Source organism: Taeniopygia guttata, chromosome Z, assembly GCF_048771995.1.
Source record: "Taeniopygia guttata chromosome Z, bTaeGut7.mat, whole genome shotgun sequence".
Classification (NCBI taxonomy): domain Eukaryota; kingdom Metazoa; phylum Chordata; class Aves; order Passeriformes; family Estrildidae; genus Taeniopygia; species Taeniopygia guttata.
Window position 1 is genome coordinate 34,937,420 of NC_133063.1, and position 25,479 is coordinate 34,962,898.

Genomic DNA, 25,479 nt, shown 5'->3' on the forward strand with positions numbered 1-25,479 from the left:
GAAAGACACATGTCCTGTCTTAATTCAGTGTATATCAAGTGATCAGTCAGATGACCATTAATGCAGTGACGTCTTTATTCAGACAGCCAACTTGCCTGGCTCAAGGTATGACCTGTATGCACAGGTTATCTTTTGCGAAATGGATAATGATGCTCTTTCGTGTTACCTTGCTATGAAATGTGGGGCATCCAATCTCCCTTCCTATTCCCAGGATCATCTGCAATAATAAAAACCTAACTTTGAATAGAAGAACAATCTGAATACCGGGTTGTCATTCAGCAATAAAAGCTTTTGCTGAGCACACACAAATCCACAATAAAGGACACCGCCTATTGGGATTTCCCTTCTCACTGAGAACATTGAACAGAATGAGAATCTTTCCCCTCCATTCCCAAATCTAAATATGTTAATCTATTATGTCTTATCACCATCATCTTGCTCCAATTTGGATGGTCAGTCAAATGATTTAATACACCAAAGAAATATTGCTAATGCAACCTCATTTAGTGCTACTGTATAACAGAAATTTGAGCATGGTGCTAGAGTGATATAAATAAACAGTTAACACCATCAAATTTTATTAATATAAATCATCCTTTATCAAACCAAAGCTACCAGGCTGCTGCCTAATTCCTATTTTCTGTTAGATGTATTAAAATTCATTATGCTTTCACATAGAGTGTCAAAGGAAAACACTCCTAATAACAGAATTTATTTTCAGGATCATTTTGTGTACATTAAATAGTCTATTTAAAATAAAAAAGAGGTTCCCTTGAGTTAAAACTAAGAAACAAATCAAGAGTAATTAGGAAAAAGTGTACCTCATTTGTGGAAACTAAACTTTTAACATCTAAGCAATTTAAAGCCATAAAGACCTTGGAAGAAATTTTCTGAGGACTATTAATTCTACACAGAACAGAAATTATTCAGTGGCCGTATCTGTCCTTTCCCATGATAAATGGCTATTGTATCTGCCTCCAACTACACAAAAAAAAGGGATGTTTGACTTCAGATGGCAGAATATTAGGAGCATTCCAATGTATGGAATTTTGAGGTTTTCATCTGAGAACTTTTTCCTACCACTTACTTCTATATGGGCTATGGATTTAAATGGTTTTGATGGGCTGACTAGTAACTGGAATCCAGAGTCAGTATAATTGGTTTGGCAAAACACTAACATATTCCCTCAAGGGAAAATTGGAAGCAAAACACAAAAACCAGACTGCTCAACTAGCATGAATGACAAGAATCTAATTCTGAAAGCCAAAATATATTCCTTTTATTGTTTCTGAAACATAAAATCAACTTTTTTGCTTTTTTAAAATATGAATCTTGGACTGTGAGCCAGAGATAAAAGGCAATTATGCTAGGGATATATCAACCTAGTACTAACTTGTATATTTAACTTGCTTTTAGTTTTGTTGTGTTGTGTTTCAGTTTTAGAGGAGTCTGTGGCTATTCAGCCTACTGTCCAAACTATTACAGTCAATTCAAGAACAGCAACTGCAAATTAAAATGTGGAAAATCCATTACTAATTTAGCAGAGAGTTGAAGAAAATTCAGCTTTTTGCAACCCTGACTCAGTGTACCTAACCAAATAAATAATCTTCTTCCCAGAACAACAGTGATGCAGAAGTGTGTCATTATGTAAAAATAAATAAGCAAACTAAGAAAATCAAAACTTTATGAGAATGTTTTCTTCACTCCCTCGGACTGGAAAAACAGTGAGATGATCTTTGTTTCTTTTATTTTTAGTATTACTTGCATGCTGTACATTCTTGCCCTGCAATCTGTATACTAACAATATGTTTTAGAGACATGTATCAGACAGTAGCAAATACTTTTCAGTAATTTTCACTGAGTTGTACTAGTTATATTTGAAAGCACATGTATAAAAAGTTAATAAAAAATATTTTTTGAGCATCATCACCATCATCATCATCATCAAGCAGTTATATGTAATGATGTAATGGATGTTGAAGTTTTTCAGAGCCACTTCAGAACTGACAGTTTGGGAAATGCCTGAGTAGACACTCAAGAATTCCTGAGCAGCAATTGGATTGAAAGAAAACTGGTGGGAAGAGAAGTGGTGAATATGAGGTAAAGAGGAGAGACTTTGCATAAGTCAGTTAGATCTGAAACAAGAAGAAGCTTATGAAAATACAGGTACTACAGATTGAGTCAAAATCTAGGGTACTGCCACTATGGGGAATATTCTGAAACTATAATATGTCATTATGTCACAGTATTTTCAGAATATTCTTAAACAATTAGTCCTGCTGTAATATGAGGAAACAATATTGATACAAAGAAATTTTAACAATAAAACTACAAAAACATGATTCCTACAGTCATCTTATAAGATCAGATATTTTTCCTTATAAGCTGAAAAGGAATGCAAGGAGTAACTTAAAAATGCACAATGGTGTTTGATTTAACTGCTGACTTGAATCATTTAGCTGTCACAAGTAACTCCCCTAAACTGATTCTAAAATGGACAGATATGGAAAGGAAAAACAAAATGGCCAACAAACAGCAACAGAAATATCTTAAATATGTTGATGATTTTTCAGCTTAAGGAAGGAGAAATCAATTCCAGGATCTAAGAGCTGTCCAAGGCATTAAATCTTTTATAGAGAATTATTCTAATTGTCTTCTTAGAGTTAACCTATCTCATACTCCTAAGCAATCCTATCCAATCAGAAGCCCATTTTTTTTTTTCTTAAAGCCATGTCTGAGAAATTCAATTTCAAGTTGTCAACACTGATAGACATTTATTCTGCACCTACACTGAAGTCTGTGGTAAAGGGAGGTTGATAAACTAGCTGAAATTGAAAGTCACACCCTGAAGTGCACTTCTGGATTTCATTGGAAGAAAGAAAGAAAGAGTTATATTACTATAAGTGTTCTGCCTGTTCCCCTTTACTGATCTTTCCAACGACTCTACTGCATTTTGCACTCTATTTCTTTTTTTCAGCACAACACTCAAATTACATATCCTCCCCAAGCATTTTCCTCATCTATTTTTTCTATTTTATCCTCACTATATTTAATCTTACAAAAATAAATGACAATTGGTATAAATGCAGAATATTAACAATTACTCTTAAAGGCATTTTGTGGTATCTGTCCAGTGTGTTAAATATATGAACACACTGAAATTAAATTGTAGTGCTACAAATAAACAGTGGGGCATAGATCTCTTTGCAGAAGTCCTTCAGATTAAGAGGCACATCACTCCTGACAAGGTCTGTCACAGAATACACCGCAACCAATACACAAATTATCAAGGACTAGGGAGCTCCATTCTAACAATGTTTAGATCCCCTGAATTCAAAATGTAAGAGATAAAACAGGAGTGAAAAATAGATAGACAAACAGAATTAACTGAACACAAAAAACAATCTTACCTTTCACAAGCTCGGACAGTCCATGCAGCAATTATCCATAATGAGATACTAAAAACCAACAGTACAGTTCCTGGACATATTGTCATTAGAGTCTTCATAACAAAACGGGTATTGAAGTTTATCTTATTTAATGCTCCAATGCTTCTAGATGAGGCATCAGTGAAAAGTTTGCTATGCAAAAGCATAACTCTGGCAATAAGATAAAGTCTTAAGAACATTGGTATAGATAAAATAATATCCACATCAGCTGTTGTTGTGGATGGAGCATAAGAAAAGGCGAGCCGGGCTGTCCAAGTGAATGTGTAATTCCCAGGTATGGGATGTATAGCACACACCAGTATTTCCAAGCAGATAAAGAAAATACGCTCATAAGTCATGGCTATTCTCCAGTCATCTGCTCCATTGTCCACCATGAACAACTGAAATAATAAAATACAAGGTTAACTTTAGTACATCATTAAAAAACTGTTAAAATTCCATTTTAAATTACCACAGTTTTCTATGTTGGCAAAGACCACTAAAAAAAAAAAAAATCACAGAAAAAGACATTGTATCATTATGAAAGGAAATATAACTTTGGTTAAGACAAAAAGAGTTTTTAATACACTATTTTTAAAACTACACATGAAACTGAATTTACAATCATTCATTATTAACTAAGAATGCCTCATTTTTTAAAATTGTAATATTCTATTTCAAAAAAAAGTCTGGACCCCTTATCCATTCAAAATTAATTGTTTACACAAAGTTCATAAAATCAAGAAGCATTTTGTGGTTTTCTGAATATATAACTAAATTACAAAGTAAAAGTATTTCTTAAGATTCCTGATAAGCTTCAGCCAAAGTAATATTATAGCTTCTGTAGAAGTATCCAAGTTTCTTCAAGGCACCAATAATGATCAATGTAAGATATAAAACTACATGAGAAAGTGCACAAAGACTCAAGAAGATATCTCATGCTGAAAATATGAAAAATAATAGCCAGCAAATAGCAGAGTAGCCCAGGAAGCCTGGTGATGTCCAGTAGCTGAAAATTAAATGTAAATGTTAGCTGTTGCACAATCAAGGCCTTCAACTGGTTGTCCAGGAACAAAGGTGCTAAAACATTTCACACTGTTTATCAAATTATGTGCCTGATGATTTAAGAAATAAATAGCTAATCAAGCAGTACTTGTCACTAGCTGAGATAGAGATATGCAAGACCTTGGAAATTGACTTCTTCTAGAGAGGAGCATAACCCATATGTACAAAAAACCATACAATTTCAGACAGAAGAGCTCCCCATCACTTCAACTATAGTTTGAATCTAAACAAGGCTGTTCAGTAAACAGGTAAGAGGGGGAAAAATACTTTCACAGAATTTTTATAACTATTCAAAAATAATGGGTGAGAAGACAAAGAACATCATATGTTCCCTAATGTAAGGAAGGTATTTTTGGCATCCTAAACCCTATAACACCACAACCCTATAACACCAAAAACCCATTCATCTGCACTGCTCTTTGTCCCCTTCCTTCTTTCAAAAGTTTAAAAATACAAGCTTGATTTCTCTGTATTTTTTAGTAATCAAAAACCACTCTACATCCTCCTCACAATACCTTCAGTCTGTCTTTCATAAAAGTGCTCTATTGAAACTATATAGAGAAGTGATAATCACAAATTAACTTCACTGTAATTGATCAAACAACAAACCAAAATAAATTTCTGTCTTTATGGATCTAGTTTTTATTCCCTTATGTTCTTCTCTCCATCTTATTACATTGGGTGTTTGTGACAAGGTTTTGGCTCTGGTGATGGCTGCAGGGCTGATGTCAGCAATAAGTGGTCAGGGCTGCTCTGCAATGTACACACTGCAGGACACAGCTGAGTTCACCAGTGAAGCAGGTGGTACTTCTGTGAAAGCATAGCTAAGAAAGGGCAAAGCATGGCCCAGGCAGTGAGGAGTAAAAGTAAAAATGTGAGAAAGAACCCTAGAAATTCCAAGGTCAGAAAAGAAGAGCGAGGAGGTGCTCCAGGCACCAGAAACAGAGAGGAACCTACGGAGAAGAAGGACCATGATGAAGAAGGCAATTCCCTGAAGCCCGCGGAGATGACTACTCTGGGGCAAGCTGGACATTAGTTGAAGAAGCACTCACTTGCAGAAAGCTCACACAGCAGCAGATTCTCGTTAAAAAACTAATGCCCATATAAGTCCCATGCTGGAGCAGATTTATACTGAAGGGCTGCAGACCATGGAGAGGACCCACACAGCAGCACAAAAAAAGCGTGACAAGAAATGAGTGCAGAGACGAACTGTCATGGACACATTGTCATTCCTCATGCCCCCTGTACCACTCATGGAGGAGAAGGTGCAGGAGTTGGGAATGAAGATGTTGAGCCTGAAGACAGGCTGAGCCTGAGGAAAGGGGATGGGCCAGCATATTTTTTGCCATCTTAATCTTCTTTTAAATATCAATAAAGTAAATTAACTTTCCCCAAGTTGTGTCTATTTTGCCAGTGCCAATAAATGGCAAGGGATCTCTCCATCTTTATTTCAACTTGCAAACTTTTTCATCTAATTTTCTCTCCTTGTGCTTTTGAAGAGAGAGAGCAAAAGCACAGTTGGGTGGGGATCTCACAGCTGGCCAAGGTGAATCCACCACATTTACATATAGTTCTTATTTTCACTGCAATATTATTAAAGACAAAGTCATACACTGTTGAATTAAGCTGAAGAAACACTCAGTGAATTCAATGTGTGCACCATGAGCATATACAGTTTCTTTTACCTGCAATCACTCTGCAAGCTACAGATACTAGGTATGTGAATTGATACTGGAAGGCCAATTGATGTCTGACTGCATATCTGTCTTACTAAAACAGTGCAATTTTGCACCTAGCAATTGCACGGCCAAAGTTTCAAAGTACTGTAAAGCTTCAGTGCATTTGAATGTTGTGATTAGCCTGCAAATACTGTAAGTCAGATTTTAGAATTGTTACATCAGTCATGAAGAAATCTAGATATTTAGAGCACTCAGAATACAGATTAATAGTAACCAGCATGACTGAAATAAAAAATATTATAATATTAGATCTCTCAAATGCTGTGTGGGTTTGCAAAGAAAAAAAAAAATAATAAATTTACAATGGATTTAAATATTTTAGTTCTAAGATATGTGTCAAAGTGGAAGTGATACAAAGTTTCAAAATCTGCTGAAAAAAGCAATGGTATTTTCTGCTCCCATTTTTATGTATACTTTTCATAAATTTCAAAAAGAATTCTATATGCGGAAAAGCAACTCACGAAAAATTATACCTTCAGTACTGATTCAATTTAAAAGGTGAGAACAGAAAAACATTGAGTTAAACACAGGCATTAACATTTGATTTTGCCATTTTTATAGCAGATAATGTTATTTTATGACTAAATTTTTTTAAGACATTGAGATGTCATTATGGATTACATACTTGATAACAGTCACCTGTCAGCAGAAGAAAACCTAACATGCAACATAGAGAGAAATTTCTCTGCAGATCTCAGTGGAATGGGTTATGCTTATGGACACAGAAGGTTCTTATCAACCTCCCGTGACCTCAGCTGTGACAATTTATTCTAAGAAAATTAATATTTTAAAGCTGTCATATAATAAGATTTAGGAGGTAAAAACGTGAAAGGCAGAAAACACCGGAAGTCACAAAGACACAGATCCAGTAAAACATTTCTATTTTAAAACAATGAAACACTTCAAAATTTGCCTAAGTTCAAACTGTGATGGATATCAAACACTGCAGAGCACAAAGAGGTGTCAATCACATGCTGCAAATAACAATTAAGTTCAGACATAATAAAATAGCATAGAAACTAGTACAGGATTCCATGTACATTTTATATAGTTGAAATTATGCAATATACTTAATGCAAGGTTGCTTCTAATTTGGAAGATACAGAGGCATTTGTACATGCCTGTGTGCTTAGCAATGTACATTTCCACTCCAGAAATTGAGGAACATAAATGAAGGGAGAAGGGGAAGGACAGCTGAACAGCACCATTCAAAGGATAAGTATGCACACTCTGGGCTGATTTCAGATAATCTGGCTGTAACAACCATGCATTAATTTAATCAGAGAATGATCAAACCTTCCTCTAGATTTGAGTCCTGCACTTCACAGAGAAGGACAAACTTCAGTCAAGGTCACATATGTTATGCCTATTCATAGTTTTCAAACTTTTTGTAATTATTCCAAGTTAAAATATAATGCAAGTCCTTCATCAGTGTCCTGCAAGGTTCTCCAAATATAGAACTCTCATATACTTTTACTATGTCTCCACTTCATGTAAAAAAATCTGACATTATTTTCACCTGGAATTATGTAATGTATTTCTAGCATGTTGTATGTGAATGTAATAGAATCAATGCCCCACTTTAAAAACATAAAAATGACAGATACTTATATAGATAGGTATGTGTATATTTACATAACACTTGTCAGTTACACAGTTACATTCATATAACACCAGATGAAAAAAAACGGAAAGGCATTCTAAACAGACAGATTGTACGCAATGACAAAATGGATCAGAAACTGCCTAAAGGAGAGAAACAAAATGAGAGAAGTTAATTTCTAAATGGTGGTGAATGCAAAAAAAGGAAACTCGTCACGTTTTAAAAATGTCTTTACAGGCAAAAGGACAAATCTGAGAACTGTATCACTACCCTGCTGTAATACTGTGGGGATACAATAATACAAGAGTAAAAGGGAAACAATAAACAGTGAAAAAGTGGCATCAGCTGTAGTGCTTGGAAGCATTCCTTGGAGAAAGGAAATCAACTTTACTTACAAGCAAATTCTTGCAGTTGTTTAATTTAAGAACCCAAATTAAAAATTATTAAATACTGGAGTCACTTAAATTTTACAAAAGAACTGATAGGAATATGACTAAGAGTAGCAAAATATAGCCTTTTGGGATTGATGACTTACCAGAATTTTGAGCCAATATTTTTCTAAGGTGTGTATTACACAAAACATCATTCACACAATGAAAAAAATAAAAACATTATGGTAGACAAAGAAGATACTCTTCTTGTCTCACTTCTCCAAAAAGCCAAGTTACTGTCTCACAGCATTAAGTAAAAATTATTTAAAGCCATTTTCAAGTCATGACGGGAGACTGCCATCTTAAGCCTTTAGCACAGTTGCCTCTAACTAGAAGATGGAAATCCATTTCTTCATTTGAAGGCATGTAATCAAATAGCCTGTAAGTTACCCAAATGCCTGTTGACCTTGGAGAACTTACAGGAGTTCCTGGAAGCTGCTGTACTCCTCATCCTAAGTACAATGCCCCAATTCAGACATGTTAGTGGGTTTAATACATATGTAAAGTCATGAGGCATCAAACTCCTTCTGCATATACAAAGCACAGAAGGCAAATAATATGTTTTTCTCAAAAAATGACACGAGGGACTGGCTATCTTGTATTTGCCAGAATGTTTTCTATATCCAGAATAAAACCCAAACTTTCTAGTAGGTCACTAGAAACTAATCCACAAGGCCTAGTTATCTACCAAATGAAACATGCTTAGTTCATTCAAATGAGGAAGCCAGCCTGCTCTATTACTTATATATGTACACATGCATGCATACACATATTCCCCTCCCAGTTATAAACATCCCAGTTTAAGCAGAAGATTTTAAAAGTCTGGTACTTAGATTCAGCCCAAAAACTATTATTTGCATAGTACATTTAAATTTAAGACCACTGTGAAAAATTGGCTTTTTACAATGATTAATATTTTGCTATAAATAAAGCATGTATGTAAAGCAAACTTCATGTTAATAATTCCTGATGGCTAAACATGCCCAAAATACTTCTCTCAAATACTGCATTTAAATGTTATCATCTTTGGAAGGGATGGGGAAAAGAGACTCAGAGAATTTATAGTCTTTGTGAATTATATTTTCAGAAGTGTAGTACCAAAAATTTAACATTTAAAATACATCTGAATAGTACATCTTGGTTACTCTGACAGGTCACAAATAACCACAATAATTTCAAAAAAAAAAGGTGCATGTTGAAAAATGCTCTTAACCAGGTTTGTCTGTGTCTTTTTTTTTTTTTTAGTATCTATCCCTCAGATCATTATTAAAACAAAAAGGAGAGTTATTAGAAATAATTTAGAATCAATGAATAACATAGGGTTAAATTCTCCATGAACACATGAAGTTAAATTCCACTTACTCATACTTCTCTCCTGGTTTAATCCACATGCTAACAGTATTCTTTTTAGCCTTTTCTCTCTAAAGATATTCAGAAGCATTCCTCAAAATTCTTAAATGCTACTGTACAGATTTTCAGCTCTACTCTTCATCCCAAACTATGAAATAGCTTAATACCCCCTCCTCCCCCACAACAGCCTACAATGCCAAAAGACCATTACAACCCTAGCAATTGCTGGGACTTATATAATTTCTTTTCATATAGGCCTCTCCATATACTCTATGTGCTCTAGTCACTCTAAAAAGGTGAGACGCTCCTGATAATGTCATTACTTTCTATGCAGTATTAAGAATTGAAATCAAGGACTAGCAAAAAAAAAAAAATAAAATTAGAGAAGACATTCCAAGATATCAGGATTCTTTCCCAATGATACAGAAAAGGACCCCCTGAGAAAAGCAAGATTATGGATTGAGGAAAGAAGTCAAATAAAAAGCTCATAAATATATTTAAAAATCAAAGTAATTAGATAATGAGCTTGCTATTAATAATATATTGTAAACAAAATTAATACAAAAACAGTTTTTTCACTTTCATTATTAAACAGATATTTCACAAGACTATTGCCTCGTATTATTCTGTTTGGAGTCTTACTTAAACAATCACAGCTGATCTTCCCCGTATCTGTAATCAACAGAGAGCTATTTAGTTACATGAATTTTTATGAACCTTTGAACAAATTAGAGCTCCATAAATAAGAGTCCACCACTCAGGGTGAGTATATTCATTTGAGATATTCAGCAGAATAAGCAGAATTGACTCAATTGAATTGACTGAAACAGGAGTTTCTACTTGTCAATGTCTATGAAAGGTACTCCTTCATTTTAACAGCATTCTTAATTTAATAGCTATTTCATTATGCCAACATTTCAGATCCTACCCCGTGCTGCACAAAACAACCACATGTAGAAGGCTTCCATCCAGCATCAAATGTTTCCAAAAACTCTTGTTGCCTGTCTTTGAGAATTAGTAATGTCCTCCAGGCAGATAGAGAAGCTGCATGATTTATCAAAGCTCTGAACATCACTGAAGTGCAAGAACAATAAGAGAGAAGGAACAAAACTGGGGGAGTGGCTGATACGCCTGAAGGCTGTGCTGCCATTTGGTGGGACCTTGATAGGCTGGAGAGCTGGCTAGGGAAACTTAATGAGGCAAGTGTAGGGTGTGTTGTACCTCAGAAGGAATAACCCCAAGTACCAGCACAGGCTGGGGGCTGACCTACTGGAGAGCAGCTCTGTGGAGAAACCTGGGAGCTTTCATGGATGACAAGCTGACCATGAGCTGGCAGTGACCTTGTGGCCAGGAGGACCAGTGGCATCCTGAAGTGCATTGAGAAGAGGGTGGCCAGCAGGGTAGGGAGGTGATAAATGGTTAAATACTGGAGTATGCCCCTCTACTTCATCCTAGGGAGACCACTCCTGGAGTGCTGTGTCCATTTCTAGGCACCTCAGTACAACAGAGACAAGCAGCTACTGGAGCAGGTCCACAGGAGGCCACAAAGAGCTGAGGGATCTGCAGCATCTCTAAGGACTGAGCAAGGTTATTTGGATGTAGCCAGCCCTTAAAAACCTAGCAGTAACCTAACCTAGCCAGACCACACCCTGTTCTGAGTTCAGCTTCCATCATCTGCCAACCTGCACTGCCCTGTGCTTTTGCTGGCACCGCTCTGGTGCAGTCTCCCTGCTAAAAGAGTGCACAAAAATTGTGCCAGTTTTATTACATCTAAAAGGGAAAGTTCCAAAGTAAATGGATTGCTTAGGTCTACTTCCAGAAATTAAAAAAAAACTACCAAACAAACAAACAAAAAAACCCCCAAAAAACACTGAACAACCATGCTAATAAAATAATCTCTAACAACGCCAGCAAAAAACAAACACTCTTAAAAATTTCTTCTGGTCTTTTAGGTCTGCTTCAACTACTACAATGAACTTGGCAGTACAACGATAGAAGCACTGATATCAAAGTAAGGGATGATTTTAGCTTTGCACTGGAGTAGCAGTTCCAATAATTTGTACATGAAGAACACAGCACATCTTTGTACAAAGTAACTGTGCTACTTTGCACAGCTAACTTTTAGAATGTATATCGAGAGACTACGTGGTTTGTGATATTTTTTTTCTCCATTTCGAGTACCTGAGAAATAAAGTAATTCTAATTCTACATTCTTCTTGCAGATGCAAAAGTCATTGGGAAGAAATCTACATTTAAATATATTTATGTTATTATTATTAATCTTATTATTAATTGTTTTACAATTTTTAATTTTGGATTTGTTTTTCTTCATTCAGTATTAAAAATAATTTTTTTCTATGGATCACTGCATGAAGAAGACACCATCTACCAAAACAACTGCCACCTGCCACTGTGAGAGAAGCCTCACTCTCTTCAGGGTGATCAGCTTCATTACTACAGGAAAACTGGAATCAATTAAAAAAAAAATACATATTTTCTGAAGAAACTCACAATAATTTTGCATGGGAGACAGGAATTAAAGGAATAAGCACTGAATCTGAGGCTAAATAAGGTGACCTAACTCATTCATTCTTCCAAAGAAGCACAACAATGACTGTAAAATAGGAAATTTTTTTTAGGAAACGATGGCTACCAATACATCATATACACAAGAATCTGTCTTCTCAGTTCCTCCTCTACTGTTTACTTATTACATAAATACTTCAGGTATATGAGAAAGCTTGAATGCTGGGTTTTTTTAAATACCGATTACATTTTTATTAACATGATAGTGGGTGAGTACACATCAGCACCACAGGAATAATGAAGTGTTTTTACTATCTTGGAAACACAGTTTAACCCAGAATTTCATTCAAGTGTATGTTAAAAACAATTACAAATATAGAAATATAAAATCCAAACATTGTCCTAAAGCATGACTACTAAAATAAGGGAAAGTATATTGTGCAGAAGGAAAAGCAGAATGGAATTAAAAGTACTTGTGTATTTAAAAATACTAATAACATAGTTACGCACTAAGTCCAAGTGTTTAGAGGCTTTTGGTCTTTTTCAAATGTCTCTGTAATACATCCTGGCAAGTAAAATTTTAAAGGGGCAACAATAAAGAAGGTATGTACTTGATATCTTTTCCTCTTGAAGGCCTAAAGTGGGTTTCTGTCTAAACCATATAGCAGATAAAGTCTTCAAACTGCTTCAAAGGTCAACTTAAAATATCTTTAAGTAGGGCAGTTTTCAACACCAGGTTAAATAAACATGGGCACAAGTTTCTTTACAGGTATTTACTTGTATTACTTAATAGGTAAAATACTATTTTACTTGATCACTACTAATTATGAGTGCATCTGCTTCATCAGAGAAAGAATTGTCTCAGCCTACCTCTTAGTACACAAAGTTCTTTTTGCTGCCAAATAATTATTTGAATGTTACAACTAAATCAAATCTGTCTGGTTTACAGCAGCTCTTAGGTAAAAATGCTCTGTTCTCAAAGCAACTTGCTTTTTTAATATCTCTGGAAACCAAATACATCAAACACGTTTGCACCAGTGGCAGTCAACCCCCTTATCATCCACAATTTCAAAATAAAATTGCTGTTCAAAATGTTTCAAAAAGCTTTATTTTCACAACACTTATGCTCAATGGGACATATTAGAGCGGGAAAAATTCTGATGTCCAGCAGTTAACACAGGATGTTCCCATCCACAAGATACATACAAAGCTGCAGGTGAAATGCAAGGACTATTAATTTTGGTTTAGCTGACATCTCTGATCACAAGCTGTGTATTAAAAAAAAAAACCAACCCTGTCACCTCTTTTCCTTCCCAGTGCCAAATGGCAGGGGAGAAGAATGGCCTGCCAGCTGACAGCCACACTGTTAAATTACTCATCTGACTCCATTTCACCCTGTTGTGTGGCTGGGAGGTAGACAAATGTCTATTCATGTATGGCTTCTCATAAAGAGAACCAAACATTTTCCTATCTGACAAATTAATCCAAAAATCAGACTGACCATGGGTAGTCGTATATCTTTTCAAAACATTGTGCCATTAAACTGTCTTAAAATGATATTGAAACTGGACAGACAATACATCAGGTTGTCTATCATACACTTGTCTATCATACCACATGAAGTTTAAATTATTATAAACTATCATAATGCAAAAATTACAAAATAATGTAAATTACTGTCTTTTGCCATGAAACCTAACCCTGAATAAGGGCAAACAAATGGAGTGGTGCTAGTGTGAACCCACTTTACCCGTGACACCATTCAGATAAGGATCATATTCCATAGCAGCTGCCATAGGGTACCTTTTCAGTTATACTTTAATTTGGATGGACAAGAATTTCTGCTCTAGCAGTCCACTTCTTATGTAGTGCCCAGCAAAAATTCCTGGGTAGGAAACTATGAAGGAGTTTACAAAAAAAAAAAAAAAAAAAAAAAGCCCACTACAATCTGGCTATAGTAGCTGCATTGTCAAAATTGAATTTTATTGTTACTGCAGAGAAATGGCCAAGGCAAAACGGGTTAAGAGAACTCTAGCTTATTCATAAATCAGTGTCTGTTCAAGAGTTTTCAAATCCTTCTGAAAAATATTTTAATGATAACAAAGGTGTTCAGGGCCAAATTTTTAACACATAATAAGGATGCTCTAAACTGAAATGCTCTAAAGATTCCGCTAATTTAGACACTCCCAAATACAGATCCACTTCTGAAGTCAATTGTGCATGACTGGTGTAAAAGCAATAACTAGTACTTGTATCAGAAAAACAGTGAGAATAATTTTGATGAAAACGTCATTAAACTTAGATGCTATCAGTGAATTTTCAGGTTCGTTATTTCTAATTTTTTTTTTAATATTTTCAGGTAGGAGCTAATTTCTTTTGTGCTGTCAAGCCATACCTGGACATTTAGTCTTTCTCTAGGTTCCCATACTGAATTCAGATTTCTTACGCATGTATATTTTATTCATATTTATTTATTTATATTGTGGATGCAATGTTGCAGACTGAATTGAAGCTACTATGCTATTTTTTTTTTTAATTAAAGATGTGCCTTATTCTTTGGCTGTGAGAGATTGTATTCTTAAAAGCTACTGACAGCTATTAACAACTGTCACAAAACAAGAAATACCATTCACCAACTAGAACGAATCTTTGTTTTGCTAAGTGACTGAAAATGCTTCATAATGCATTACTCTAGTGAAAGACCATAAGAGGTCAGTTATAGAGCAGGTGCAAATGACTGTGTAGCTGTAGTAATGCTTCAGAATTTGCAGAGCTCTGAAAGATGGCATAAAACTTTTAATAGGAATAAAATGCTTCATAAAGAATGCTATCTCATTAGAACATATTGTGTAGCACTGCATTCATTTTATATTGCAGGTTTTGGGACATCTGCTAAAGTAGGCATATAATTCTTGAAAATTATAGGCATAGATGGACGGCAATTATAATGTCTTATTTACATGACAAATGACTGATCTGAGCATAAGACTACAAGATAGGCAAGCCTGACCTTCTAGTTTAGCTATGAAGCCATCCCCAGATTTTTTTCCACAGACTTGATCTCAGTGGTCCCTTTCATAAAAACATCCTTTATGTGGAACAAAAAAAAAAGTGAGGAATAGTCCAGGTAATTGCCTTTTACAATGAAATACTTTTACAATAGAAATACTTGTTAGAAAAGCTTTTCTTTCTTTTCAGCCTATCTTACACCTTCTCATTGAACCACAGAACTGATCTATAACTGTTTATGGAAGACACGCAGTTATGTAATTTTTTGCACAATACAGATAAAGGTTACGAAGCTCTTTAAACACAGGTGAAAAGAAAATCTGTAGATATGAGCCCACATATGTTTACTTCTCAATTTTTTTAATACCCTTTTACAAGAAGGGGTTTTGAAGACAAACTATACTTACAGAGTTACACTATATAGCCTCTTAAATCTCTGGTTTTGACCCTCAGGGTTCCTGCAGCCTTCAGTAATTTTGTGATTGTATCCAATTAGAACTCCATAAACAGTTCTGTTGGCCAGTCATACAACAGAGAACAACAGCAGCTCTCCCCTACACATCAAGATAACCCTGTAATATTAGTATAGATAAAATTTTAGAAGCTGCCACTTTGACACAAGGTTTTGTTTTAATATGTTTCTGTAGGGGGAAAAAAAAAACAATAAACCCAGAGCACATTATTCTTAAAAACATTAAGAGCAGGACTTTAAAATATAAAGTTATTTGAGGTTTACCCTTCTGCTTTACTTTACATGGAACACATAAGAGTGTTTCCATCCATCATGAAAAAGTTTAGCATTTCCTCAAAAGAAATCTAATTCCAAAAAATCAATCTGTCTCCAACAAAATGAAAGAGATAAGGAAGCACCTTAGAAGATACAGACATTGCTCTTCAGAACCCAATTCTCTCACTCCTTCATGGAATATATAATAATCACACCCTTCTATAAAATGTCAGTATAAAACTATGCTTATTAAAGACTGTTTTCACATAGGTGAAGGGCACAATTGCAGTGACTGTTCAAATGGGAAGAAGTGAATGAATCAGTAAGTCACAAATGTATGATACTCTGCAACTATGAAAATATTTATGCATGATATTAACTAAAGACTATTTTTTACAAAAGTCTGGGTTCAGACACACCAGTTTAAAATATAAGATGTTCATATTTGACTTCTACTTTTACAAAATAATTATTTCTAAGCTGTAAAGCATGTTCTTATGACAGTTCCTTCTGATCATCTGAGAGACACAGGAAGGAATCTCTTAATGTAGCTTTCATTAAAACAATGGGACAAGGTCAATTTACACAAATGAATCAAGAATACATCATAACATTTCTCTATGAAGATAATCACACTAAGGGATCTATATCTGCGAATATCTAAATTAACTGGATCTTTAGAGCATTTCAACTTGGAGCACTCAGTATGTGTTAAGGATTTGAACTATATTTCTCATATCACTTTTATTGAACAGAAGTTTTCCCATTCATATTTTTCAATGGAATGTCATTTAAGTTATTAAATCTTAAAAAAGGCATAAGAAAAATTTAATTCTCATTCTGTGTGTGTGATACACACACATAGTTGCATTATGACATGCAACTTCTCTCTTTTCCATAGAAAAAAGCTGTGAAAACTTCCTCACAAAATTCCTGAACACTTTATAATTTTTTAAATTAAATTTCTCACAATGATCAATATTTTCAGCTTACCTGAATGCTAGTTGCAAGATCAGTTACAGCCTCTTCTCTTAGTAGTAATTTACATCTTAAAAGGAGCTTCATAGACCCAGAGCAATATTTTGTCCTCTACTAAGTGAAAGTGACAACTTTCATCATCAGTGGTGAAAAGAGCTGATTGAAAGAGAACCTTTTAATTCTCCAGAGTCCTAAACAGTAGCAATTCCTGTTCTGATCTTTACTCAAAACAGAGGTCAAATACATCTCAAATCAAACTCAAAGCCCAAGATACTACGTTTCGTAGATCACACACAAACCAGAATCAAAACCAAAATGTCATTTATGTACACTCATCAGTTCTGGCACACTTTCACCTAAAGTCGGGCAAAAAAGAGCTGCAGTCAAGTACCTGACAGAATTTCCTAATCTGAAGGTCACACAGCTGAAAGGTCTGGCATGTACAATAGTTTCATATTAAGATGGGTATGCAGAACGCCTCTAACACTGCAGATAAGAGCATCTGCTCATTACAGCTAAGCCACACAATTTATACAAATCCAGAAATCTGATCTCTGGTTACAAATGTTCTATATGCTCTCTCTCCTCCAACAGCAGCAAAGACATACCTTCTCACACCTCATAATGCACTGTTATGCCTTGAAAAACTTCGAACGGCCACATTGAAAATGGTTGGAACAATACCAGACATAAATAGATAACTCTAGGTATGGCTGGACCAATCACTCAGTGTACTGACCACCACATACCACCTCCTTCTACGATCTAATGAAGCCTGTTGGAAATAGAGGCATAATATACATTTAACCTTGTTGCCCCTTCCAAGGCTGATCCCCATTAAAGGATTTTCAAGCCTGCCTTCCATGCCATATGATTCCAGTGCTGCATTCCAGAGACAATGGACATCTGCAGTGTTTCCTACATCAACAGGATCTACACATAAAACTACCAAAAATGTATTTTACAGAATTGAAACCTAGTGTTTTCACAAAGATACTCTACAGTGTTAACTTGACAGATGTGCTGTTAATTTGTTAAATACAGTGTCCTTTGATTACTGCGTGATTCTCTGCTGTTCGTTACAGAAGTGAAATATATATTAATTGGTAAAGGGAATTTTTGAATCTGCATATGAAGTTATTGCATCCTTGATCAACTGCCACACAATGAGTTTGTTGTTGCTTGACTCAAAATCTATCAGAATAATTAGAAAAAAAAATCATTAATTCTCAAGAGATTTCAGGTCAGGCTAAGTAACACTCTAAGTTTATTTCTTGATTTGCAGCAGTTTTTCATCAGACTTGCTCCCTGTGCTCCTAGTCTAACTCATTAATTTCTTAAGCTGAAGATTTACAGTCTATATGAGCAATCCCTGATGCTTCAATACAGCAAAGACAACTTGAACTTCACACAAAGTCAAATGATTTCCAGCAAGACAATGAAATGCACATGTACCACTCCAGTGAAGGTAAAATAATGACATGGATAGAAACAAATAAATAACAGATAACTTAAAAAAAAAAAAAAGTTGGTCTGTAGAATAAGCATTACTTCTTATGACAAGAAACTCTAAGGGAGCGTAACTGTTCACAAGTGCACAATTTTTACCACAAAACTTTCCACTGATGCCAGTAAGATAATGAAACTCCCATAAACTGTGTTTATTATAATCATATATTATGGGATGTATTTGCATAATAAACAGTTAATATGCATTTATTACTGTTCTTTTCTGTTACCTGCTACTGCTTGTTCTACTTTTTCAAGTTTTCAGGCAATCAAGATCCTTGATTCTTCAGCAAGACATTTGGGCTCTCAGCTGTGGTAATTTTATAGAAAGGTAATGACAACTGAAAATGTTCCACTCCAAATCTATCAATAGCATGCTATTTTCCCACCACTTCAGACCATCGGGACTGATGTTGCTTTTCCCTTGCAACCCTCTGAGGTTCTGCTATGCAAGCAATAAATTAACTTCAACCTTGTAGTTTGCAAACCTTGCCACTGGTGTTCTATCAAAGCATGAACTAGCAATATATTTTAAAAATTATTAGAAACCTCAGCTGATACACACACACGCACAAAAAAATTCTATTTGCTTTAACAAATACCAACAAATTTTATGTTTCTGCATGAGTGACAGGATCTGTACCAGGGAAAAGAAAAAGAAGCCCAGATGCTGTCTGAGACAGCACAGGTTAGCAATACTCAGGTTACTATTATTCAGGACAGGCAGTATGTTTATTTACAGAGAAGGTACACTAAGCAGTCCAGCATTAAAGAAGAGTTCCAGTGGATATATTCTTTTGCTGACCACCATCTCTCAAGAAATACTCGGCTCTGGTAGAATGCCCAACAAAAGACATTAAAGACCTCTGAATGGCAGTCTCAGAGACTTTTGATTTAATCCTTTTGCTCTTAGCAATACAAGAAAGTATCAGTACTAGTTCAGGGGTGCATAGTTAAAAAGCATTCAATCTTCAACCATACTAGAGATAGGCAGAGAGATCCACTATCAAATAAAATTAGAAAAACTGCAGCTTTACCAAGTAAACTGGATTCAAAATTTTCTTAAATTCTATTATATTTATGGATTGAATTCCAGTAGAGAAATGTGGACTGGAACAGTAAGTTCTAAAGAATACAATTTTAATTATGTTACATATTGCCTCTGCTTTGATTATGTAAAATAGTATTAAGTAACAAACTGTTTATGCATGAAGTGGATAATTAATACATCAAAAATTATTATGATAATTGAGTAATGCTGTCTTTTTAGCTCTTCCCTGTTCACTTCTTCAAACTCTCAACCAGAGTAAGAGTCAGAGAAATACCTGTTCTAGGCTGGAATAATGATGAATTACATTTTCCCCACTGATCTTTCAAACACAAAGCACTTGTTCTGAAGAACTGAATCAACAACCACATAGACCTGGGGAGAGAGCAATCCATATTTCATTATCTCACAACTGTAATGTTTTTAACAGCACTACAGGCATGACAAAAACGGAACCAAAAGTGAACACACATTTTGGAGTTATTATGAGCCTCAACTCCAACTCTGTAACTTTTGTTCATTAGGATTTTTTCTAGAAGGGGGAAGGATGTGAAGCAAACTTGCTCACAATTTTTATCCTCTTTTCTAGAAATTATAAAGTAAGCTATGAATTAACATTTGAACCCAACTGTTATCAACTGACTTTCATTGTATTCTTAACACTAACTCACATTTATTAAAATTCATAACAGCTCACATTTTTACTCCTGGAGTCTGGCTAATACAGTGCCATCACTGAAAACATATTTGTCGAAAACGTTTAAACAGTTCCAGTATTTCATAAAGACTACACAGCATCTCTACACTTAGCCTTGTCTAAACACTGCCGTTAACCACCCTTCTGGAGACTTTGGTCTGCCAGATGCAGAGCTGCGTGTAAGTTCTCGAGCAGCCGCGGCCAAAGCCGCGCAGGTACTCGGCTCGCCCGCCGAGCCGGTCGCTCCGCGCGGAGCTGTCTGCGGTGCTGAACCGGCGGCGGCGACACCGCCCCAGCAATGCCCAGAGCGCTCCAGCTCCATCCCGCACAGCCACCGCGCTCTGACCACGGGAAAAGACGAAAACTCAGTTGTCTGACGCTGCTGTATCACTTCTCGGCTTGGGAAGAACCTTTACAAACGTCCCTCCCTTAAAATAAGCAAGTCTGGGGCAGGCAAATTCTAGAGACTGGTTTAACTGGCTGACTTTGCAAACAAAGCATACAAACAATGTCACTTAAAGAGAAAACTAAAGCTACCTGCTGTGCTGCTAGGCCCTGTCCCATGGGCATCCTTGAATGCTAGAATGCTGTTTGATCTTCCTACCAATAAATCAAGGTGAAAGGCTACTGAAAATAATGAAAAAGTTGAATTCCACTTGCCAGCATTCTAGGTCACCAGGAGTTTCTCAGTCAGTATTCATCCTGCACTCAGTAATAATTACTAAACTGTCAGCTCCTTATCTCCCAATTTTTTTTTTTTTTTTTTTTTGCTTCATGCTCTGTAGAAAAATCTACTTATGCTTAGGTTGGTTTGCTCTCACCAGAGTATTAAAGACACCACAGCCGCAAGGTGAATACAGCCACCTTCTTCTGTTCTATGAAACAAATGTTCCTCTCACAATAAATTCCTGCTTATTTACATTATAACAAATATTTAGGTATGTTTCAGATAATAATCAGAAAAGAATGTTTCAACGGGAACTGGGCGGACAAATAGCTGGTGCAAAAAGTCCTCCGGGACACAACAAACCATCTGTGGGCTCTGTTCTACAGACCTTATTCATTCTTCTGCACAGGGCAGAACATTTGCTTTAAAGGTTATTTAAAAAACATTACATTATCAGGGTTACACAGTATCTTCTTCTGACTGGAGAACATTATGGACATTATGTACTTAGCCAAGGGATTTTAAAGATACCTTTTTTCCCCAGGTGTCTAGTGCAACATAAATTTTATTACCATAAATTGACATAGACTTTGCTCTGCACTCCTATCATCATATTTTTTAGAAGTCAGGTGTGTGCAGAAAAACATACTATTCTTAAATTCAAAAGTGAGCATATAACTAGTAGCTATGGAGGGTACTACATCCTTTCCTTCTAATAAACTTGAAACAGAGAACTTCTTTTCATTTGTGATGTGAATGACAGAACCCCTTGAAGCTGCAGCTCCTCCAGGCACTGTCATGACTACTGAGTTTCTGTTGTTTCTCATTCTGAAACACGGGTTATTGTTGTTTTACAGACAGGTATACTTGTGTTCTGTCCAACAGCACTGAAAACTACATTAACTAGGATTAAGCCATATGATGGCACAACTCCTGCCATGGAGTTGCATATATGAGAAAGTTCCTTAACACAATCAGCTTAAAAACAACCAAAATGGACTGACAATTTAAAAAAAATATTTCCTTTCTGATCCATATGGGATCCGATTCCTAAGACAATGAAAATTCTTAAATCTTTACCTGAAAAAACCCAACAAACAACTGAATCTTGGAGTAAGTACTCAGTATAAGCTAGGGTACCTGCACAGACCTACAACTATTTCATTTTCATTCAACTATTTCATTCAATTATTTATCTTCCATAAAATTCTTGAAGTTTCTGAAAAATGCACAGAATATTTTAAACATTTAGAGAGGGCTTGTTTTAAGCTTTGCTGCTCATGCCTGAAGAAACATTTGTGGAAAGATACACCAGATAAGGCTCTCACACTGCAGAAGTGCTACTTATTTATTTTTGTACTGATAAAGAAACATGTTCATCAGTACTCTTGTAGTTTATAAATCTGCTCTCTCTCCAGAACACTTGTTTATTCAATACAATATCATTAAACAGCTTTCAATATATTTGACATTAATGCAGAAAAACTGTGTTCTGAGCCAGGAAATGAAGTTTTGTGTGGGCAAAGACTGTACAACAGGATTCAATTTGGCAAGAAGTCTTCAGTGATGTAATACTTTTCAAACACTAAGTAGGAGACTATGTACCATTTCATATTGAAACTACGTGCATTCATTTGCACAGAAGAAGAATTGTACCACACAATGCTTAACTTTTTATTTTTTATTTAACTGACTGGTAGGTGGAAAAGTCTTCATTGCCCTTGAAACTTGACATTTCAGTCTTCAGCTCAAGGAGTCTCTAATCCAAAAAAGCAAAAGCACCAGATCTTTGAATAAGGTTTTTTCCCCTTCAAAACTTTGAATTCTGTCTGTTGTACAGTCTGGTTGAGCTGAAATGCTACATTTTAATTTCTTGGTCAAAAAAATGGCAGCTGAAATTAGGACTAAGTCGCCTGGACAGAAGCCGCAATGGTAGCTGTGAGATTTATTCTACAGCTTTGACCATTATGTTTTTCTTACCTTTTGTCCTATCCTTCCTAACACTTTTCTCTAGTCACATTCCTAGACACTACAGCATTAAATAAAACAAACCAAACATCAATCTCCCTCCTTCTTTTAAACACTCTCCGAGAGTATGCTCCTATTTCAGACACCTCACTGAGCATTACATACCTTGCACAGTGAAGACCATTAACCTTGCCGTCAAGAGAAAATGCACAGCATTAAATTTAGTCGTTGAAAAAGAAAAGACTATTGCTGTACACCTGCTACAGGAGCCAACAGGCACATCACCTAGAAAGCAGGTTATAACTTCAAGGCTAGGCAATCCTCTAGCACAACTGCAGGCAACATTCCCTAGCAGGCAGAATTCTTTAGCAGGCAAAGCTTCCTGGCTGCTCCCTGCCCGTCGTTTGATGCCCGTCTCCAGGGCTGAGGTCCATTCACCAACTTCGGCAGGCTTGCAGAGACCACGTTTGCTTTCTGAAGCGGCAGGACATGTCCAGTACTTACCATCACATCTCCTCTGGACAAACTGCCTCGCACCCCCCCATCTAAGCCAGCAAGGAAAGAAGAAAATATTACCTGGATTTCTCTTGCGTGGTACACGATGATGAGCCCGAGCAGGATAATCGTGGAGAGGCTAATAAGGCATTTCAGAGCGAGGGAATACAGAGACTCCTGCAAGAGAAAGACACCGCCGTTCCTCAGAGAACCCGTGCGCGGGGGCCGCTCCGCCCCACCGCCACCCCGGCCCGGGGAGGCATCGCGCCACCGGACAGCGGGGACACCATGGGACGGGGACGGGGCGGGGGCGGCGGGCGGCGGGTGGCGGGACCGGCTGCCGCCCGAACTGGTACCTTGGTGTAGGCGCCCCAGGAGAGTTCGGTCTCGATGACCATGACGACAATGCCGAACATGCCGAAGATGAGCGCGTAGTCGCTGAGGCGCTTGCGCTTCTCGAAGAGAGCCCGTCGGTGTCCCAGCTTGTAGCCGATGTTCTGGTTCTTCTTCTTGCTGGACTTGCCCCCGCCGTTGTTGGAGCTTCCCGTGCCGGGGCCGGGGCCGGCGGAACTGTACAGCGCCAGGTTGTTGGAGTTGTTGTGTTCGGGCTTGGAGACCACGATCTCCGGGGCGGCGGGGCTGCCGGCGGCGGGGGCAGAGCCGGCGGCGGCGGGGCTGGCGAGCGGCGCCTGCAGCGGCTGCGACTCGGAGTCCAGATCGTGCAGGTTCCTGCGGGACGAGCTCAGGTTGCTGAGCGGCCGCATGACGCCGCCGTTGTACCTGCAGCTGCTCATGGCTATTTCGGTGAAGGGATTGCTCTCTCGGCGCTGCTGCTGCTGGTGATGGTGGTGGTGATGGTGATGGTGATGATGATGGTGAGTGCTGCTGCTGCTGACACTGCTGCTGGGGCTGGCTGCCTGCTGCTGCTGCAGGCTATGGCACTGGTGGTACTGGGAATATTGGTGAGGCTGTCTGGACGCGCCAGCATGGCTGGACGGGGTGAACTCGCTGACGTTCAGCTGGCTGCCGTGCCGGGAGGAGGCGGCGGAAGACAGCGGCGAGGAGTGCGTCCGAAAGGCGCCCGAAAGCGGCGAGGAGGCGCGGAGCAGCAGGGGCAGGTTATCCCCCGCGGCAGCCGCAGCAGCCCCGTAGTAGGCGCAGTTGTTGCACTGGAGGCACGGGCTCTGCTGCTGCTGCTGCTTCTGCTGCTGGAGGAGGCTCTGCTTGTCCTGGCCCTGCTGCTGGCAGTGCGGCGGCGCCGGCGGGCGCTGCTGCTGCTGCTGCTGCTGGTGCTGCTGCTGCTGCTCGGGGCCGAAGCCCGCCGGGAAGTGGCGCGGCGGGTCCATGCCGGGGCCGTTAAAGCCGCAGGAGGACCGGGCGGTGGTGCACCCTGCGCAATGCGTGACGGTCGGCAGGGGAGCGTCCTGCTGCCGCCACGACGGGCCCATCCCGGCTCCCGTAGAATCCAATCGCCGTGTCCGATTGGTGGGGCGCACCAAAACAACGGGCATCACGTCACCTGGCGGGGGCGGGGCGGCCGCGCCGTCAGCGGGGGCGCGGAGCCGCCGCGCGGGGATCCCGCCCCCGCCCCCGCCGCTGAGGACTGCCCTCGCCCCCCGCCCGCCCTGCCCGCCCCGCCCGCGCCGCGGAAACCCGGGGCTTCCCGGGGACGGGGAGCGCTTCCGGCATCTCCCCCGCCCGTCGGCTAAGGGGCTCCGCCGCGGCTCTCCCCGGCGGCCCTCCCCGGATCCCTACTCACATCTGCGCCGTCTCCGGAACATGGGCGCCGCGTCGCGCTCCGGAGCTGTCCAGCAGCGCCGCCGCAGCCACCGACCTGCAAAATACAGCGCCGGGCTCGCTCGCCGCCCGCCGGCCCGGGCCGCAGGGAGCGGGCACATGCCGGGCGGGGAACGCGCGGCTGCTCCCGGCTGCTCCGTCTGCCCTCAGCCGCAGGAGGGAGAGGCGCGGCCGGGGCGTGAGGCCAGCGGCAGCCGGGGGGTGGCTCGGGGACTGGCGACCCGTTCCGCCGAGCCGGCAGGAGCCGTACCGCGGAACGGGAGCGGTGTCACTGAGTAGCTCCCCTCCGCCCCCGGCTCTCTGCCGTGCACTGCCTGCGCAGTCCTGAACTTGGTGGTCTGCTGCCATTTTACCTTTTCCCTTTTCTTTGCCTCCCAAGCTCCCACTGAGTAATCCGCTCTGGCAGCTCCGTTAGGCAGAGCAATGTCTGCACCAGGTAAAG

At 38.7% G+C, this 25,479-nt stretch overlaps 1 protein-coding gene and 1 long non-coding RNA gene across 4 annotated transcripts in view; one reads left to right on the plus strand and one right to left on the minus strand.

Moving 5' to 3' along the window:
• KCNN2 (potassium calcium-activated channel subfamily N member 2) overlaps window positions 1-25,137 on the minus strand; it is a 103,701-nt gene extending 78,564 nt beyond the window's left edge. The window contains exons 1-4 of one of the 2 annotated variants that reach the window (XM_030257479.4): window positions 25,000-25,137; window positions 23,597-24,759; window positions 23,322-23,417; window positions 3,411-3,829 (exon numbers count right to left, since the gene is read on the minus strand). In XM_030257479.4, coding sequence (XP_030113339.3) covers window positions 3,411-3,829; window positions 23,322-23,417; window positions 23,597-24,759; window positions 25,000-25,021 — 1,700 coding nt within the window. In that variant the 5' untranslated portion in view covers window positions 25,022-25,137. Of the gene's footprint in view, window positions 1-3,410; window positions 3,830-23,321; window positions 23,418-23,596; window positions 24,760-24,999 lie in introns of those variants that run through there. The other variant, XM_072922339.1, reaches the window with a different exon arrangement.
• Window positions 24,782-25,479, plus strand: part of LOC115490947 (uncharacterized) — a 65,315-nt gene continuing 64,617 nt past the window's right edge. The window contains exon 1 of one of the 2 annotated variants that reach the window (XR_012053016.1): window positions 24,782-25,473. This is a non-coding gene — a long non-coding RNA (uncharacterized lncRNA). The remainder of the gene's footprint in view (window positions 25,474-25,479) is intronic. The other variant, XR_012053015.1, reaches the window with a different exon arrangement.